General features: G+C 33.2%; 1 protein-coding gene across 10 annotated transcripts in view; it reads right to left on the bottom strand.

Annotated features, from left to right (window-relative positions):
• The window catches only part of LOC137821749 (BEACH domain-containing protein B), a 67084-nt gene extending 56083 nt beyond the window's left edge, over positions 1-11001 (bottom strand). For 6 of the 10 annotated variants that reach the window (XM_068626497.1, XM_068626493.1, XM_068626489.1 and 3 more), the window contains exons 1-11: positions 10663-11001; positions 10394-10553; positions 10086-10283; positions 8177-8240; positions 7642-7861; positions 7098-7274; positions 5578-5898; positions 3082-3304; positions 2610-2678; positions 1817-2278; positions 1351-1666 (exon numbers count right to left, since the gene is read on the bottom strand). In XM_068626497.1, the coding sequence (XP_068482598.1) occupies positions 1351-1666; positions 1817-2278; positions 2610-2678; positions 3082-3304; positions 5578-5898; positions 7098-7274; positions 7642-7861; positions 8177-8240; positions 10086-10204 (1971 nt within the window). In that variant the 5' untranslated portion in view covers positions 10205-10283; positions 10394-10553; positions 10663-11001. Of the gene's footprint in view, positions 1-1350; positions 1667-1816; positions 2279-2609; positions 2679-3081; positions 3305-5572; positions 5899-7097; positions 7275-7641; positions 7862-8176; positions 8241-10085; positions 10292-10393; positions 10554-10662 lie in introns of those variants that run through there. The other 4 variants (XM_068626494.1, XM_068626491.1, XM_068626490.1 and 1 more) reach the window with 3 other exon arrangements.
• Positions 11002-19929: the final 8928 nt, after the last annotated feature.

Consider the following 19929-nt stretch of genomic DNA (forward strand, 5'->3'; position numbering starts at 1 on the left):
AATTTTTTTTTGCAAAACATTTTCCCTGGGTCGCTTTCGCCTTTCTATCATCGCCTACAAACAACTGACCTTTGCCCAGGTTGCCTCCATCATGCACTCCTACCCCTCTAGTGGTGGCTCCATCGATGTTTTTGATGGTCCAATCTACTTTTCCCACTCCCCTACTTATTTTATTATTTGTTTCTCACTTTCCAAAGAAAAAATGTCTTTCAGTGCCGCATATTGTCAATACGAATAGATTCTCAGTATTTCACTTAGGCTTCTAAAATCAAGGTTTAGTTAAGTGGGTTAGGCTACAAATTCCATCTCACCAACATTGTTAAATCTATTCCAACAAAAAATCGAGAACAATGGATGAAGATTGATGTTCAACTTTGTAATGTTATTAAATCCACTATTCACACCTCACTCAAACCTATTTTTCGTTCCTACAAGACCATGTGCATCACTTTCAACTAAGGTTTGTGCCCTTTGTACCAATGACACACAGCATTTGTACCGTGTGTGGCAAGATCTCCTGAAACTTCTTGTTCCACGACATTTTAAGTGTCCTATCTTTGCTTATATTGAACGGTTGCATGTTTTCATACACAATTTTAAGTGTCCTTCATTAAACTGTGCCCTCATACTCCTAACAAAAATGCAGTGCCCGAATTCAAGATATCTTATTCAAACTACTCAGAAACTTCATAGTCATGTCATCTTCCTCACCTTTTTTGGGGCGAGGTTGTTCTTACATTATATTATCTCATTAATCGGATGTCATCATCCAACCTTAATGATTGGGTACCCCATAATCATTTCCCTAAGTCCTCATAGTTTTTCTCCACGTGTATCTATATCCTAGTTTTGTACATAACCTCACACTTTTGTGATGATATGGATTTTAAAGTCTCACAATTATCGAGAAGGAAATTATCGTGTTGAGGCTCTAGTCTAGCAAATCTTGCGATTGATAATAGACTGGATCAATTATATTTGCATCAAGTTTGGCACAAACGACTTGTATGTTATAGATATATGGAAGTGATCTTATATAATCAGAAATATTTATATTACGTATTAGGAACATTTTTAATTATTCTCATATCATATATTTGTTATTAGAGAATACCAAATCTCCTCTATTTATTGTGTTGATTCCTTTTTCTCAATATAAATAAAGCACATGTGCTATCTCGAAACACATGGTTCCAACTTAATGTTTCTCTCTTTCCTAGTATTTGGCACTAAGATTCAGAGATATACAATTTCAATGTGTTTGTTAGTATGAATATAAATTCATTCATGCAAACTTAAATATATATTTTGAGAATATATATATAATAAGAGGAGAATAAAAAAACCAACCATGTTTTGTGTGTTTCCATTACATGTTGCAGTAAATTCAACAAATGAAATTACTTCCATCTGTAGAGTATTGACCCCATTAACTTCTACTATATTACCAGTGCTCCTTGAAGCAGACAATATCGCAGACTTCTCATTGTAAGCAAATATCTGTCCAGTAGATTCCTCTGAACCGGATTCAAAATAAAAGAAATTTTCTGAAAATATAAGATCCCATATTCCCTCTTCACGAAAAATTTCAAGTGACACAGGAGAAGATGAAAGAAGGTTTCTAAATGCATTCAGAACTGTGTTCTGTAGTGCTGAAACAAAGATCCTGCAACATGGAAAGAAAAACAACATATCAAAAATTAGTTCAATACATGAAGGTCATACGTGAGAGATACATTAAACGAAATACTTCAATATTTTTTTCTAGTTTATCATTTTAAAGCTATGAAAAGGAAAAAAAACACTGCAAGTTCACCTTAAATAGCTCGGAAAATCACTCTGACTTGAGCAAGTTTTGATGCAAGGAAATATTATAAATAGAACCCTCATGACCCATTTGATTGACAGTTCAAAATATGCAGAGGAAACAGGCAATGCAAGTCGACCAGAAGATACTTGGACATGAAGAGATTTTGAACCCTCAGGAACTAACAGAAATGAACAGAGACCTCTGCTCAACATAACAACATAATCATTCCAAAAATCAGAAAAAGAAGCACGGGATGGAAGGCCAGAAGAAAGCACTGCTGCATCAGGTTTCACATAATTCTCCTTTTCTTGAATGTCAAGAGCAGGCATACCAACAGCATGCTCTACAGTAAAATCCTTCTCCTGTTCCAAATCTTGAAGCAGAAAAGCTGGTGAACAAAAACTATTTGCAAATTTATGCACCCTACCATTTTCACAAAGAAATTGCAAGCTGATCATATTGCCAAAGCTGTACCAATGTCAAGGTCTCAAGCATCACTTTTTCTTTCAATTTGAATGAGATTCAAGTAGCAATCAGTCAAAAAAATAACTCAACAAATGAACAAAGGACAGCATTGTTCTATCTGCCATAATAAAAATTCACAGAGGAATACCTAAGAATGAAAGACAATACATCTCTAGTGAATACACACATGGAATGTTTAGAAATGTCAATAGGCAATGAAGTTGGAAATTTTATGTTGTCATTTTTTTACTATTAGCATATAACTGTTTATTGATATGAAGTTCAAAAAAGGAATATTCTAAAATTCACAACATCAGCAAATTGTGAAGGATACACGGCCTCCCTCAAAACATCCAGAGAAAGAATATGAAGTTGAAAGATTTTTTGCAATGGTTTTTCATCCCTGCAAAAAACAAATAACCAATTTATCAAAGAATGCAAGACAGATGGTATACTGTTTAAATAATATAGTATTCTCTGGAAGAGGAAGAAATATGAGAACAAAATACATTATCTTACATGTTCATTTGATTTGATACAAGCTAAAACAAGTAGAGGGAATAACAAGAACATGTTAAGGCCAAATTTTGTATTATAGACAGCAAACTCAGATTTCGATGAATGAAGTTTGTAGATTCACCAACATCAAGCTAGTCATGAAATTATTATCCGCAAACTCAAACATCAAGACACACGTTGATTCCTCAAAAAAGAGTATGCAGATGCAGCAAGCTTAAAAGAAACACAATCATATCTTCTACTATATAAAATAAAGAATAATGGGCTTGAGATATACCCAACAATACCTGAATCCATCTGCGAAAACAAAATTACAGTAAGTTTTTGCATAATTTGACGGAAATCCAAGACCATCCAGCAGCACTTCCAACCCTCCAATACTTCTAAAATGATTCTGGCCCCGAAGATTTGCAGATAAGGCCAATGAAAGAATTTTCAAGCACAAATAGCGAAGTGAATCATCCATCAATAGTTCTTTCAGGCTAAATCTTCTAATGACTCGTAAGAGCTCTGAAAATAAAAGTTTGGTGAATGGAAAATATACGATAACTGAACAAAAAATATAAAATAAGTCTAAAAATCTATTAAGCGTGGGATTTCAATATCCCATGAAATTCAATAATCATAGGATAGTCAATGAAAGGAGTTGCAGTTGAGCTGTTGAACTATAAGATAGGTGAGATGAAATTTTAAGGCTCGAGAAAATGGGAAGCTTAACCTTTCATCTTTACGTCACAAAGACAATTTTTATTATTTTTTAATGAAAAAGAGGATATTTATTAAGACAAAAAACTGAATTGTAAAGAGAAAGGATGACAGCCAATCATCCTAATCCAGAAACAACAAAGAAAAGAGAAAATCAATGTAATGTGCTTCCTAATCCAACAACATATCAGCAACTGAAAACCCACTAAAATGTCATGTGTTTTAACCAAATAGACGCCAGAAGCCAAATCATAGTGATGTGCCAAACAATTCCCCTTAAAAAACTCTCAACATGAGAACTAAAAATTAAGAATTTGTCAAAATTCGACACAAACACAACTAAAATTCACCAAATGCTAAATAATGGGAGATATACAAAGACCACAGCAACCAAAAATAATAAAAAACATATTCTAAGCAAGCATCATATTTAAACATAACTCAACCTCATAAACGGACTTATAAAGTGAGGTTTATACCCACATATTTATAGTCGATGTGGGTTCTCTTACACACCCCCTCATGCTGAGAATTGAATATTTCATCCATGATGATAGATATTTTTTAATGGGGTCTAATAACGATGTGCCAGTGGATGACACAATAAACCCAACAAACCTCGCAAGGATAAGATCTGATACTAATTATTGGATTGAACCACTAGGTCGGAGGTTACAGCCTATTGTCAAGGAGCCCAAGCACTACGATTCAATTGTAACTTGGTTTATCTGGACTCCGTAACAAGATAGTTGGCACAATCTACAACAATCTCTCCTTCAACAATTGTCCCACTGGGGATTTGAGCTCATGACTTTGGCTCTAATACCAATTGTTAGAGCACTTACCACTAGGCCAAAAATTCCAGTTTTATTCATGGAACAACTCTTTCAACTTAAGGGCATAGTAATCCAAGCATCATGATTCAACTATGACTTGACCCACCAACCTCTACCATGGGACAATTGATGCAACTAGCAACAATCCCCTACTAACAATTGCTCCATTGGGAATCGTACTCCTTACCTTATCTTTGATATCATCTTAGAAAGTAGATCTTAAAGACTAACTCAACTTAGAAAGTGGACTTCAAACTTAACTCATCTTAGAAAGTGTGAACATTAAATCTGACTCACTCTCACAAAACCAACATGTAAGATAAGATTTGTCACCATTTGTATACTATAATTTGGTCAAATCTCATGTCAATGTACGATTTGTAACAATTAAAAATAGTAAAATTGAAGTAATAGTCATTGTACAGCTTTTATAAAAGCTCTCTTTGATATGAAGAATGCTTTCTTGCATGGGAAACTTGAGGAAGAAATCTATACAAAGGTCCCACCAAGATTTAAAGTTGCATATTATTAAGGATTAGCATAGTTCAATGAAATTGCCAATCATTATTAACAAAATCTATAAATCCATCCTCCAAGTAGCTCAATTCAATGTACCTTAAGAAGTTGTGACATTTTAATTGTTCTTTTGAAACTAGTAGTTTTATTTATTCTCTTTGAAATCATTTTTGTTCTAAATAAATCAATGTGCTGAGTGGAAAAATATTCCAGCACAATCAAAAAATATCCTTACACATTTTCACTCGGTCCTTGTACTGCAATTCCATTAAATTTTGAAAAGGTTACTATATAGTTCAGACATTTTTTACGGAGTCCTTATACTTCTAAAAAAACCCTAAAGTTTTCACTTAACTAATTATCAAATTTTACAGTTAAATCATGGAAACCTGAAACAGCAACAGCTGCAGATGATGGTAAAAATATATTAAGTCTAGATGGCCGTCAACCCACATACCTATTTAAAGTTTCACCAGAGGTTCACAAGTAAAAAGAAAATTTGAAACTATAGGGACCTTTTTGTAAGTTAGTGAAACTATAGTAACCTGAAGAACAATTTATTTAACCAGCGGCATTTTAATAATATATTTGCTGAATTGTAACCTCCATGGATCTGTATTTACCTAGTGCATATTCATGCCAAACTAGAAAATCAGTAACTAAAACCAACAAATGCCTAATAGTAATAGTCTCAAGATATACAATAATAACAGATGCCTACCTTACCTACTAACCAATTTAGGCCACCAGCTTCCATCACAGAAACAATTGCTTTCTGCCGCCAATGTAACCTTGCTTCAGTAGACAAAACCTTTGAACTATTTGAAGAGATGATTGGAGTCTCAGCATGTGAAATAAAGCCGACAAGACTGCAGAATAACTCATCCTTTTTGTCTATATTTGAACCTAGATCAATGAAAATATAAATTATTGACACAACATATGTTAAAATTTGTTGGAGCAGCTTGATTTTCTCAACGGCAGAGTCAGAACAATTTGCATCAGCAGAAAGGGCTTGACTTATGGTTTTAAGTTGGACCACAGCCCCTGTAAAAAATTGAACACAAACAAGAAACTTCCATTACTTTCCCGTTGTAAAGGACATATCACAGAACAACAAAAGGCAACTAATGAAATAATCAATGTTAAATTTTCAAAACATAGATTTATCAAGAGTGGAAAACAAGATTTGGGAATTAAATCCTATCACATTCAGGAATTGATATTTCATATTTTGTTCATAAATAAAAGTGAACTAGCAGCAGATCCATGCTCTGCACACAGGCAGTAGAGATAAAAAAGAGAGTGTATTGATAAAAGGGAAAAAGCAAAGTGGGCACAAACTACATGTGGAAATGACACATGGTGACAGTTGGATGCTTTTCATAATAATATACAAATTAAAACATAATTGTTCCAAATAGGGAATTATTAGGAAAACAGTATTCTGATATCTCCACAGTAATTAGGAAAAATATCCCTAGAATATACACATGCATTCCAGCAGGTTTTCTTTCCTGTTTCAAGATAATGTGATTATTACAAATAGAGGAGTTGAGAATGCAATTAGTATGATTGTAATAATAAAATATTTCTTTATTCCCTCTCATTATTCAAGTATAATACACAGTACAGTAGTATATCCTTTAAAGTGAGACTCAGAAATAAACATAAAGAACAATGACCATTTGTTACTAACACCGGAACACATAAAGCTTTAAGCAACAAAGAAAATACTAAATACTTATAAAAAAATAAAATACAGATCTCACTAACATCAGTAGATTAAGAAGTGGACTTTAAGCCTAACTTAACCTTATTAAACCGACTAATAAGGTGAGGTTTACTCCCACTTATATACAAATGAAATGTCCTAATTTCTAGTTGATCTAGGATCTCCAACACACGTCTCTCACGCCGAGATCCTCCAACTCGTGTGACACTATATATTTATGGACAACTCGATAGCGAATGGCCTGATAAGCCCAACAAACTCTCGATAGGATAGACTTTAAATGACTCCGATACCATATTAAAAAGTGAACTTTAAACCTAACTCAACCTTATAAAACCAGTTAATAAAGTGAAATTTGCACTCACTTATATACTATGAAATGTTCTAATCTCTAGTAGTTGTGGGATCTCTAACAAAAACTTATTACAATTTTCAGCAAACATCATCCACGTAAGTAATCAAAATCATGAACAAAAGAAGAAAATCATTAGTCAAAGAGCCTTGATTATACCTTTCATTAAGGCTGTAAGTTTTCGAATTCCACCATAGTATCCAAAAACTCTGCAATTATATAATGAACGGGCAATAATTTTCAGTGCATCCAAAATAAAAAATCCTTCAGACGTAATAAACAATTTTGCAGCAGCCCCAGAAAAATCTGTCGATGATTGCCCCAAGCTGGTGTTCACTGAAAGAAAGGCAAAACATGAATTACTGCAAATAACATGTAAGCAGTAATAGTTTCGGTAAGAGTAACCAAATATGCCATTTCAAGATTTTTAAGTTAAACATCATCTTCTATGCAGAGAAAAGATCTATGACTATAACAAATGAAAATTTAAAAGGTAATGAAGAACAGTTGATACCAGTGTAAGAAATTTCAATGAGTATAGGTACTCCCTTCTTGCGTCTATTTCACAAATAGATGGTCCCTAACTATATTTTAATCGCATCAATAAACTGATTTGAACTTCCATGTAGTGGAAACCACTTAAGGCTTAAGAGGGCAGAAAGGAAGAAAATAATGATGACGATGGCAATGATTGGCAACTTACAATCAGTGACTAGTGAGGTTAATTGTGTGACCTCTTCAGTTAATACCCGAATGACTTCAACAGGATGTCCAGCCGAGCAGCCAACAACCACATCATCAGCAGTTGATAAACTCTCAACAGAAGCAGACTCTAATAATATGCCAGAATTCACAGGTTCCCAATCTTTGTAGCCAATTACAAATTGCTTGATGAAAACATGAAGCAGTCTCTTTTTCTCCACCTAGAACATTAAGATCATATGAAGCAAATTTATAAATCAACAACTAATTTTGTGAGGGAAAGACATATAAAGCAGTGCATCTAACATTATTCTCTATCAATGCAGAAACGCATGTTAAGTTATTTTAATAATAGATTGGTAAATAAATGCAGAAACACGTGTTAATTTATTTTAATAATAGATTGGTAAATAAAACCTACGGAAAACATATCAACATTACTTAAATGCATATATGAATTTCTTAAAAAATAGTTCATAGGAAGATCGCCAAGCTTCAGAAAATTAAGTCTTCAATAAGTATAAATCCAACCATACCTTATCATCAGCTTTCTCGTATCGCTCCCAGAGTGTATTTACAATTGCCTCATCACCAGCATCACTGGAAAAAGTAAAAAATTAAACAAACTCAAGTAAAGGAAAAATGGATTGAAACACTATTAACACAAATGATTCCCTCTGTCTTGTTCTGTTGCAGAACCCCCCCTTTTAATTTCTCACTTTATCGCTCTTTTAATTTGCGATTATTTGGTCCAGAAATCTAGAGTAATATATACGCATAATTAAGAGTGCCATCTTGCCCAAAATCTGGTCCCGGAAAGGCTTGTAGAGCTGCTTCTCTGGTGTTCTGAAAACGTTGTCTGAAGGGACCAGCCAATTCTGGTGACATGAAAAGGGATTGGGCAGCATCTTCATTCTTAGTTCCTTTGTTGTCTTGTTTGTTTGGCATTAAAATCTTCTAGCTCTTAACCAACTTATTTTCACCCAACCCCATTTGTACTTTCACACCTTAACAAAATATTTGTATATACACCACCACTAGCCATAAAAAATATCTTATGAAACATCAGACAATGTTTGGCAAGTCTGCATAGTCATGTACGCATGAAATAAACAAAAAATAAAATAAATGTCACCATATCTTGCACTTAAGAAATATATATTTACATAAAAAGGTAACTCATGTGTCATACCAGCTTACAGAATCTAACAACATTCTCTTCTAAGATCTCCAGCAACATGGATGTTACACCGAGCAAGTTCATCATATGTATCAAAGATGTGAAGGCTTATATATATAAGCACCATTTTAACTTTTAAAGCTCTAACATGGAAGGCATTCACAAATAACATCATGCAAAATATGGCATGAGTTATGAGTCTCGTTGACTAAAACAAACTACTTAATGTGGTACTCAAGTCATGATGCTCTCTCACTTAATGGACTAGTCTGTTAAATCCGACTCTCCTCATGTGCATAAATCCTAACAATTGGTAGTTTTGCCAAGAGTTGGGCTACAAAAAGGAAAACCTATAAATTGAAGTAAGGTGCAAGCCAAATATTGATAGATGGGTGATTGACAAAAGGTACACCAGATCAAAGTCAATAGAATGAAAATCGTCACAGAAATTGTCTCTTGAAGGGGTGGCATTGTTAAGAGTGCCACATCGAATAGAATAAAAAGCTTGATGTAGTACTAAAGCCTCCTTGAGGTTCTTCCACCCAATGAACTAGTTTTTTGGATCCTCTTAGCCCTAACAACATGTCTCCGAGGTGCCTTTCCAAACATATCATATCCCATACAATAACAAGATTCAAGAAAATCCAAAATGTACAAGATAATCAAGGGTAGTATTATTTCAAAGACAATAGTCACTCACTACATGGGATTCCTTCTTTGGTACAACTCAGCAAGATTATTATATATTTACCATTAAGTCTATAAAGCGGTAGCAATATAAAAATCTTATTAAAGCAATGTGTCTGTCCTGGTTGTTTACTAGAGGACAAATGTTCCAGAAAATAATCAAACGTAATTTCACAACCCAACACACCCAATCTCAAGAGGGATGACACCTGCAAGCCCACTGCTACTTATGTTAATCTCTATTGGTAAAATATGATATTAATAGCCCCTTAGAGTTTGTCTAACATAATTTATTCTTTATGCACCAGAACACTCAATAAAACATTACATATATGATGAAATGAAACTCATTTTCTAAAACTCTACCCTATTATAAATTATAGAAAAAGGATAGTAGCAGTAGCAACCTTGACTACTTACTGAACACTCTGAGGACACTTGGTGATAAATTATGCTTCTTCCACATACAGGTGGAATGACATACTTCGCACATCAACATAACTCAAAAATTATCAATACAAATATAGAACTTTATCATTTGATTCATAATAAAAACCCTTTGGAAAATATATTGTTACCTAAAGCGAATCCTGGGCCCAGGAGGAGAGCACTTTTGTGCTTGGAAACTTGAAGATTCACCAGTATGCGCAGCAGAAGTTCTTCTAATAAGGTCAGCAACACCCTTAACGATATTCATCCTTCCTCAGCGAGATCAGCTCAGCGTTGAGACTTCACAAACCAATCAACGGTTCCACCCATCACTCTCGTCAAACCACCTTTATAGCTCAAAGAAACCAAACACCAGTAGTGAGATTACACAATCTAGTTGAGTGTTGCACAATGATTACCGACGACAAAAAAAAAATAACAAGTGAAAATCACTTACTCAAAAAAGAGACTTGACAAAATCACCATAAGTTTCTCACTCTAACTTCAACCTCCCTTTTTCAACTCACTGATCAGAGATTATTTCAATGAATTGAATTAGCTCCGTCAAGGATCATTCCACTCACTAATTAGCACCGGATTCTGAACATTTCAAGAATCTAAATAATTCAATGTAAAATACACACGTCATTCTCGAAAACAGAACATACTCAATTAAACATCAAAAAGAGAGGGAAAAAATCAATAATCGAGGCGGAGCATAAATACCTGAATAGTGAGACAAATCAAGAATCAAGAGTTTTCTAGGGTTTGCAAATTGAGATCGGAAATAACGATTGTGGAAGCTTCAATATAATCCCTCTTTTTTCTTTTTAAGATATTGGTCGGAGCTACTTCGATAGCGTCGGTAACGAAATTGCTATCGTTGTAAGAAGAATATGATATGACGAATGCGTGAGAAAGAGGAAAGCACTAAAAAGCAAACCCCAAATTCTCGATTAATTTCGATGTTGCCCTTCTGGTTTTTTTTCTTTTCCATGTTCTTTACATTTTCTAACGTTGTAAGAAGAATAGGTAGAAATGAATAATCAACACCGAGTTGCCCTTAAGCGCTGCAATTACGCGATCATTTTCTTAATTTAATTTACTACTTTCATTTCCACTGTGAATGGTTTAGAGGATAGAAACAGTGAAAATGAAAATACAAAAATAAGTTAGGAAAACATTATAAAACTGCAAAATAATATGAGATATTTAATTTTTTGGTATAGAAAAAATAGGCAAAAAATAAAGAAAAATTATAAAAATTATGCGTAAAAATAATAAGTTGAAAAGTAAAAGTAGATAAAAAAAAATTAATTTACTCGAAAACTCATACTTAGATAGAGGGAGATTAGAACATTTAATGATAGACATGATGAAAAACAAACTTCAAGATCCCGTATACATCTATTAGAAAAAATAAAATAAAATTTTAATATTAAAAATAAATAATTGCATATCTTTAATATTTTTTATTTTATTTCACTATTTTTTAATATCTTTTTTACTATTATAATAATTTTTCAATTTTATTTCAGTTTTTAACCTTCTGAATTTGGGTTCACTTTTAAAATAATAATTATAAACAAAATTTCGTCCATTAAAATTAATAATGACGACATTTTTAATTATTAAGATAAATATACATATCATTTAAAACTAATTTTAAAAACAGAAACAAATAACATGTGTCATCTCAACATGTATTTAATATAAATTATTATACATCCATTTATTCCTTAAACATTAATATCAAATTAAGAATGTTTAAAATAATAAGATAAAATTAAAAAATACTAATAATAATGGTAAAAATATTATTAAGCAAATACTTTTAAACCATTTTAATCATTATCTACCTTGTTTTTTTATTGGATAAGTCGATTTTAATACAAATTTTGGATGGTCAAAATCTATTAATTGGATACGCCATAGTATAGTATTAAGATTTAGTTTAAGTCATATAAGTGTAGCACGATTTAAGTACAAAATAAAAATAATTAAAGTTGTGCATAAATATGATAACTTTAGTTGGGTTTTTTTTCATTCATGTTACCCCACACAATTCAGTTTTTAAATATTTGTTTGTTTTACCATGTATAAAGTATGTTATACTTATACGTGATCAAATTAATATGGTTTAATTGAATTATTAAAATTTTATAAATTGGTGAGTTTTATATTGTAAATTGAATGATTGATTTAATTTTGGAATCAATATTTGAATTAATTTATTATATGAAAGAATAAAAAATTGAATATACCATAGGTAAGTAAAATAAATAAGGATTACAATAAATACCATGTATAGAAATGGTATAGAAATGTTATAAATGATATCAGATATTTTATATATATAAACAATTACTCTGACTTTTAGTTTATTTGAAATTGGTTAGTACATTTCATTATAAATTATAAATATAATTAGTAATTCATCTACTTGCTTCCTAATATATTATGTGTGAGTTAAAAATAAAATATAGTTTCATATAAATATATTAATAATCCTCATTTTGAATTACATGAAAATAGATCTCATAGGTCTTGTAAATATTATGGAGATTGTAGGTTGAGCAACAAATGTCATTAGTTGCAAATGATGAACAAACAATAATAAAACGAGGACAATGTAGTCAAAGTGATTGAAATTTCTCACAATCACACCATCAATCATTTAATTTAGTTGTGTATAACATAAGTCGACATCCAAGTTGGAGAATGATTATACATCGAACTCTATATGCATATGATACATGACTAACTTTTGTTCATTTTTTTAGTAAAGTGGTAATATTTCCAATATAATTATGACTTGCTTGTAACTTACAGTTTGCCTTGATACCTCATGAAACAAACCATGATTCATTCTTTCAATTCATTTCTTAAAAGGAATGCAAATGAGTTGCTCCCTTCAAAACATAATTCATGTATTCGGCTACATTTGTTGTTGTATGCTCGTACCTCTTGTCCCTGTCTTATACATAACTCCACTTTTACAAGGTATTTTATCTATATAGGAAACAACTTGTCGGAATTGTATTCGCATAACCGATAACTTAGCTTAAAGAGTTGGTTGTTTCATTTCATAACATGAAACAATTTAATAAATAAAGTCGTGTAAACAATTGAAATTTTGTAATAACGTATAATGGAAACTAAAGGATGCTCCTACCAATATTTATTAGTTGTCTCTTCAACTTTTAATTTTTGAATTAGATTGAACTAGATTGTGAAGTAAAATATAGATTCATAATTGTAAATATATAATATTAACGAAACAATGAACAAAAATATTCAGTCATATTTGATAGACAAACAATTTCACAACAATGAAAAATTATACATATATATATATATATGTGTGTGTAGGTCATAGGATTAGGTCAAAGTTTACTTGAATGCAAGTTATATGGGGTGTGCCTATGCGGACGGGTGTGCTTAAATGTCCATCCCAACCCACATATTTTACAATGGGTTGTGGACTGACTCGCATGGTCCCTTTTTCATTGTCATCCTTATTTGTCCCACTAAGTGAACCTCCTGTATGTAAAGGGATTAGAACAGAAGCATCTCGTTTCTTCAACCATCACTCTTTTATAATCAAGTTGCATCCTTAATTTTTACTTATTGAATTTCTTAAAAAAAAACTATATCAACTTCATTATATGGCAGATTTGGACTAATTTTATTATGTGCCACTACAATACCCTTTTTAACCTATCTAGTTTTCATTTTCCTTAACTTGGGATTTCATGCACGAGCATCATTTTTATATGACCTTTGGTTATGTCTTGACATATCACGTCTTTGACATTTTCTCTTAAGTTTATTGTTAACCACGATGGACTTATTAAGACCCTTCTTTTCTTTGAATCTTAGGTCTTCATGTCGTTTTCTTAACTAGTAGTGAAGTTAGATTGATATAGCCTATATTCTACCAATATCGTTGGTTGTGAATAGGTTAAATGAAATACTTAAAGGCATGGTGATATGCTTCCTTGTTAACCAATCATAACAAAAGTATTCTCCCTTTATATTTTTGTGACAAATGACAACACATACATGCTCACACAATATAAATGTTAGGAAAATGAGTCAACAGTAAATAACATAGATATTTAAAATGAAATTATAATATTCATAAAATTTTAATAGTTGTTAGTTATCACAACCTACATATGCATGTACGAATATTAAGATTGACATTAACTTTCTATTTGAAAATTTGAACATCATATCTCGGTCCATCTAAATCTCCTTACTATATAAAAGTCAAATTTTTTTCTTTTTTCCTTCTCCAACCTACTTCGTTGTATTGTAGCTAAGTGAACAATTATAGTAGTTAATTTCATTTTGTTTTTATATTGTTATCATAATATAACATTTGATTTATTTCTATAAATTTATAATTGACTTGCCCTTATACCTCACAATCTTTGTATCGAGGACTTCAAAATGTTGTTGTTTATGTTGTCAACCTACACTTATACTTAATATGTTATTGACCAAGACTCAAAATCCCCACTTATTTAGATAACCAAATACAATTTCATTCTTTTTTTTCATATAATGTCTATATACTTTTCAATTTAAAAAATTGTTATTGTCTTTGTTGTCTTTCAAATTATAATCCTAAAATCTTCACCTTTCCACTCTTTTACGAAGTTACACAAATGCACTACACAAAACCTATGAACTAAATTTGAATCTACATCCTTCAAAGTTGGAATTAACGTGTGCATATAAAACATGCAAAATTGATTATCCAATGCAACAAAGTCCTTTAATATTTAACTTATGAATGTGGTAAGGTCCTTAAAAGAATAAAAAGTAAGCAAAATAGTTAATGAAAATTTAGGTTTGTTCACATGGGCACCTAAATCCACATGAAGAATGGCAGGATCCATTTATGGTTGCCCCTATTTTTTACATCAACAATTACATAAGAATCCATGTATATGAGGTTCTTTGCATCTTGTCCCACATAACAATTACCCATTAAAAATACTTTTTCAAGAAACATCCATCCAGTCCAATAAATGGTCTACAATTTTCCTTCAAACCTTTTCTTTTACAAACATCCAAACAAACATACAATCTTTCAAATTAACTGGGCATAAATGATGGTATAATGATGTGATCTACTTGACATGTGGAATCATAATGGCTCATGAGCATAACCATATACATGCCTATACAACTAATTGTAGATGCCTTATATTCTTTCTCTTACTTTTTACATGCCTCTTAATCTCACCACTAATCAAAGTAGGGTGGATCTTCTCTTGTGATGTGGTTTAACTTGAAATAGCTTATTTCAATAACAACTTGAATTGTTTTATCTTTTTCAAAATTTAAACACAAAAATATGAAGCTCAAATATGTTTGACATTATAAGTGAATTTAATCTATAAGACTATATAATTGCAAAAACTTGCATACATGAAAAGAATAAGAACATGAATACAATATAATAACAAAAAGAATACAAAGAAAAAAAGATATTCGTTAAACACAAATTTAATTCATAAGATTATAAAAGTATGATACATTGCTTAAAAGAGAAAAACGTGAACATATAAATAAAACTAGGTTATGAAAGAAACAAGAAGGAGAAGGATCAAAGACAACTTATAATCTCATAGGAAAGAAAGAAAAGTATAAAAAAGCTCATTTATGGATTAATGAAGGTTGGCATGCCACTTGGATAAACTCTAAGGTAAAAGTTGATAGAGTCACATTTGATACAAATATCCAATAAAAGACTCAAGTAAAAAGATAACTCTCTCATTTCAAAGAACTCTAGAAAGACTCTAAAAAACTCTCAATTTCATTCAATATCAATAGTTTCTTTTACAAATAGGATAGTGGACTATTTAGAACCTGTGTTTCAAAATTCAAATGTCAAATGTATCTTTGATGAAATGGTAAACCTAATGCCTTGATTGAATTTTACTCAACTAATTGGAGCGAAAATTTAAATTTCAAAATAAAAAAGTAATGATTAAATATTTGTGAAGTTTGGCCAAAATGTTCAAATTCTCTTCATGATTTCTTCATGCCTTTTATGCTTTTTTTTAAATATGTTTCTCGTCCCCTCTTGATTGTCTTGGCTGAAATTTGCAATGGACCTACTTAATTAGTTTCATTTGCCCATTATTTTTTCGTCCTTCAATGTTCACACCCATATTAGCTTGTTGGGCGTAAGAGACCCAAATACAAAATTATTAATTACACCTATTTGACCCATTATAGAAAATAAAAATAAATTTATAATTAATAATATTTACAATCAAAATAGGCTCTACTTTATAAACAATTATTTATTCAAAAACTATTTAAGGATCTCTTTACTCATACACCTGTCTTTCCAATAAATTTGTCCATAAATTATTAGTTTTACAGTATTATTGTAAATGTCAATGTTATGGGAATCAAATTGTAAATAAGTCTTATTTTTTTTAAAAAGTCACAAAAAATAATATTAATGTTTAAAAGAAAAGCATCTCCTTAATTCCTTGCAATAGTTAATAGTTTGAGAGATTTATTAATATATGTGATATTTTGAGTAATAGATACTCTTTTTTTTTTTCTCTTGCATGGTTGTTCCTTTAAACTTACAAAAACAAGAGACGAAACATTATTACTATTATTATTTTAACAAGATAATATAATTAAAAGTATATAACGTTTTAGATGATGTGAAAATTTTCATAAACAAACTTTCTTTTTTTATGTTTCACCTTTTTTTTATAAGATCATCATATAAAAAAAATGACAAAGGTTTTGCAAAATAATATGACTAATTTATATGGAAACAACATCAAAACAAAATTTATTTTCATATTCACCAATAATGAAGGTGATGAAAATTTATTTGTTTATTTTTATTTATTTATACTTAACCGCTTATCATTTATAATATTTGGTATAATAAATTGTAAATAATCTAGAGTTATTTTTTGTACTGGTAGGGTCTGGACAACCGAGAGTATGACTCAATATCTGACATTATGTCGACCGACACCACAAAGTCAATTACGCCTAAGTAGAATCAGTGAGGTTAATCAGCAATCAAGAGGTAGGTAATACACTTCTAAACACGATCCAACTCTCTAACCTGACCCGATAAGAAAGGCTCACCAAAATAATATAAATAATACAAATTCCAAGAATCAAGTACGTCATTACATAGTACTCACAATATTGAGTGTTGAATACTAAATCTGACTTGAGTGTCAGAGTGCAAACCGACCAATCGATTGAGGAGGTAGAGGAGCAACTTGAATCGTTCTCTAGACCCTAGTTCAAGAACAATTGGCGCCCATCGTAGGGCCCAGAGAATCAGTGCAAAGAAGAAAGTATATGGTATCAACCCGAAGCATGGCTAGTGAAATGATGTTTGAAGCTGAGCAGATGACATTGTAGATGTCTCTACAAAGAGAGATGACTAAGATGAAGAAAAAAAATGAGGAGATCACTTGGAAGAATGAGGATGAAATCCTAACTCTCCAGAAGGACAATGATGAGATGAAAAGGAAGTTTTTGGAGGGGAAACCGTCCGCTAGACTGACCAATCTTTTCGATAGGTCCTTCACCACCCCCATCGATCCCAAGACTATTGAGGAGCCAGAGGATAAAGTTCACACCCAAGAGGTCAACGACGAGTCTTATCTGAACAGGTCGATCCCCACGACCGGTACTATGGACTCGGTCCGCCGACACCCTTTTACCGACTCCATAATCGGAGTACTACTACCGGACAAGTGGAAAGACTTCAATAGGATCGTTATGACGGCACGACCGACCCGAAAGAGCACATGGACACTTACACCACGCACATGAGCTTGTATACCTCGAACAGCGTGGTCCTATGCCGAGTGTTCTCCACATTGCTGAAAGGAGGGGCTTTGAGTTGGTTTACAAAGCTCCCCTAAACTCCATCGACAGCTTTGAGACACTAGTCTCCAAGTTCGGGACACAATTTTCCACCAACCAACCACATCATCTAACCTCCATCGACGTGGTCAACATCCGCTAGGAAAAAGAGGAATCATTGAGGAAGTTTGTAGACAAGTTTGGTAAAGTGGCCATGAGCATCCAAAACCTAAGCCTGGATGTAGCAATGCATCACATGCTGATGGCCCTGAGGTCGGAACCTTTTGCTGACAACTTGTGCATGCAGCCGATTGCAAGTTTGGACGAGCTTAGGAGGAGAGTCGTCAAGTTTATGCAGTTGGAGGAGCTGAGAGAGTTCAGAAATCAGGCTCGAGCAGAGGCGAGTGGAGACAAGGGGAAGGACGAAAAGGAGCAGCAGAACTGACCAGCTTCTAGTCGGGGGGATAGACGCAAAGACAATCGGGGTCACCAGTTCACAAGATGCAACCCCCTTGATTGCCGACAGGGGAAAGATCTTGGACGAGGCTATAAATGTTGAGTTGATCCCGCCATCAAGGAAGGTTGCAAGCCCTGATAACGTTGACCGTACTCGCAGGTGTCGATACCGCAAAAACAGTTGACATACTAACGAGGAGTGTCAGACACTGAAGGATAGATTGAAGAACTTATCCAAGTCGGACACCTCCACCAGTTCGTGCAAAGGGGTCGTGGTGCCAAACAGTCCCCACGAAGGGAAGAGCCAACTAGACAGAGGGATTACTCCCCTTCGAGGGCACGTGAAGACGACTATCGACCCGAGCGTCGGCCAAGGAGAGAAAACCCCCCAAGAAGGGATGAGAGAAGAGGTGTCTGAGAAGTTATCAATACAATCGCTGGAGGATTCACTAGAGGAGGTAACTCTGACAGCGCGAGAAATAAATACCTTAGGACGGTGCATCAGGTGAACACAATCTCTTTCCGACTGAGAATGTCGCCTATCACCTTCACTAACGAAGATTTCAAGGGTGTTGACCCTTTACATTATGACCCTATGGTGATATCAGTCGACATCGACAAATTCACCATTATGAAGACGTTGGTGGATCAAGGGAGTTTGATAGATATCCTTTATTGGGAAACGTTTAAGCGGATGAGGATAGCCGAGGAGGAGATGAATATGTATGACGATCACGTTGTCAGCTTCTTGGGTGAAAGAGTGGGCACGGGATAGGCGACATCAACAAGTTGAAGGCGATTGTCTCTACACCTCATCTGACAATGAAGTTCCCGTTAGCATCGGGAGACATTCACACAATGCACTAGATCAGAAACTCGCACGGGAATGTTACGCAAAAAGCCTTAGGGTGGAGCCTACATGGCATGACACCGATTGAAATCAATCTCCTAGACGCAAATCCTCTCGAGGACGGAAGTCCCCTCAAAGAGAGGCTCAACCAGCACAAAAATAGCACACGGTCACTTTGATCGATCTGGATCCCCAAGTGACTGAGTTGAGGCTTAAGGCTAAGGAATAGTTGCGTCGAGTTCCTCTTCTCAATGAAGAACACAACATCTATGTAGGCACGACCATAGCAGTGGCCGAGGCCAAGTTGGTGCATCAGGCGTTGAAGAAGAATGTTGATCTCTTCGCCTGAACTACATCCGATATGCCTGGGGTAAGCTTGGATTGTTAGAATTATAGGCCTTAAACAAGAGGGGTGGATTTTTTTTGAAATATTTTCGCAAGTATTGAAGGTAGAGTGGAAAACTATGAAGAAACAATCAATTAGAAATTTGTTCAGCCAACTAGAAAATTGTTTTTAAGTTTGATTCCAAAAAATCAACCTGTTGTTTTTGCGAAACAATCGGTTGTTTTTATCAACAGTTTATAAAATCAAAGTTAAAGTAGTTTAAAGAGTGTAAGGATAGAGAGATTCACACAGAATATTTATACTGATTCACTCTTAACCAATCTTATTCCACACTTGAGATGATACAAATGTTATTTGAATTCTTGAAAACTTAGTTCGATTGATCTCTCTCTTTTAGATTAATGACCAGGAGCGTAAAACAAACTTTACAATCATACCAATCGACATCAATCACTTAACA

This window comes from Phaseolus vulgaris, chromosome 9 (assembly GCF_000499845.2).
Source record: "Phaseolus vulgaris cultivar G19833 chromosome 9, P. vulgaris v2.0, whole genome shotgun sequence".
Classification (NCBI taxonomy): Eukaryota; Viridiplantae; Streptophyta; class Magnoliopsida; order Fabales; family Fabaceae; genus Phaseolus; species Phaseolus vulgaris.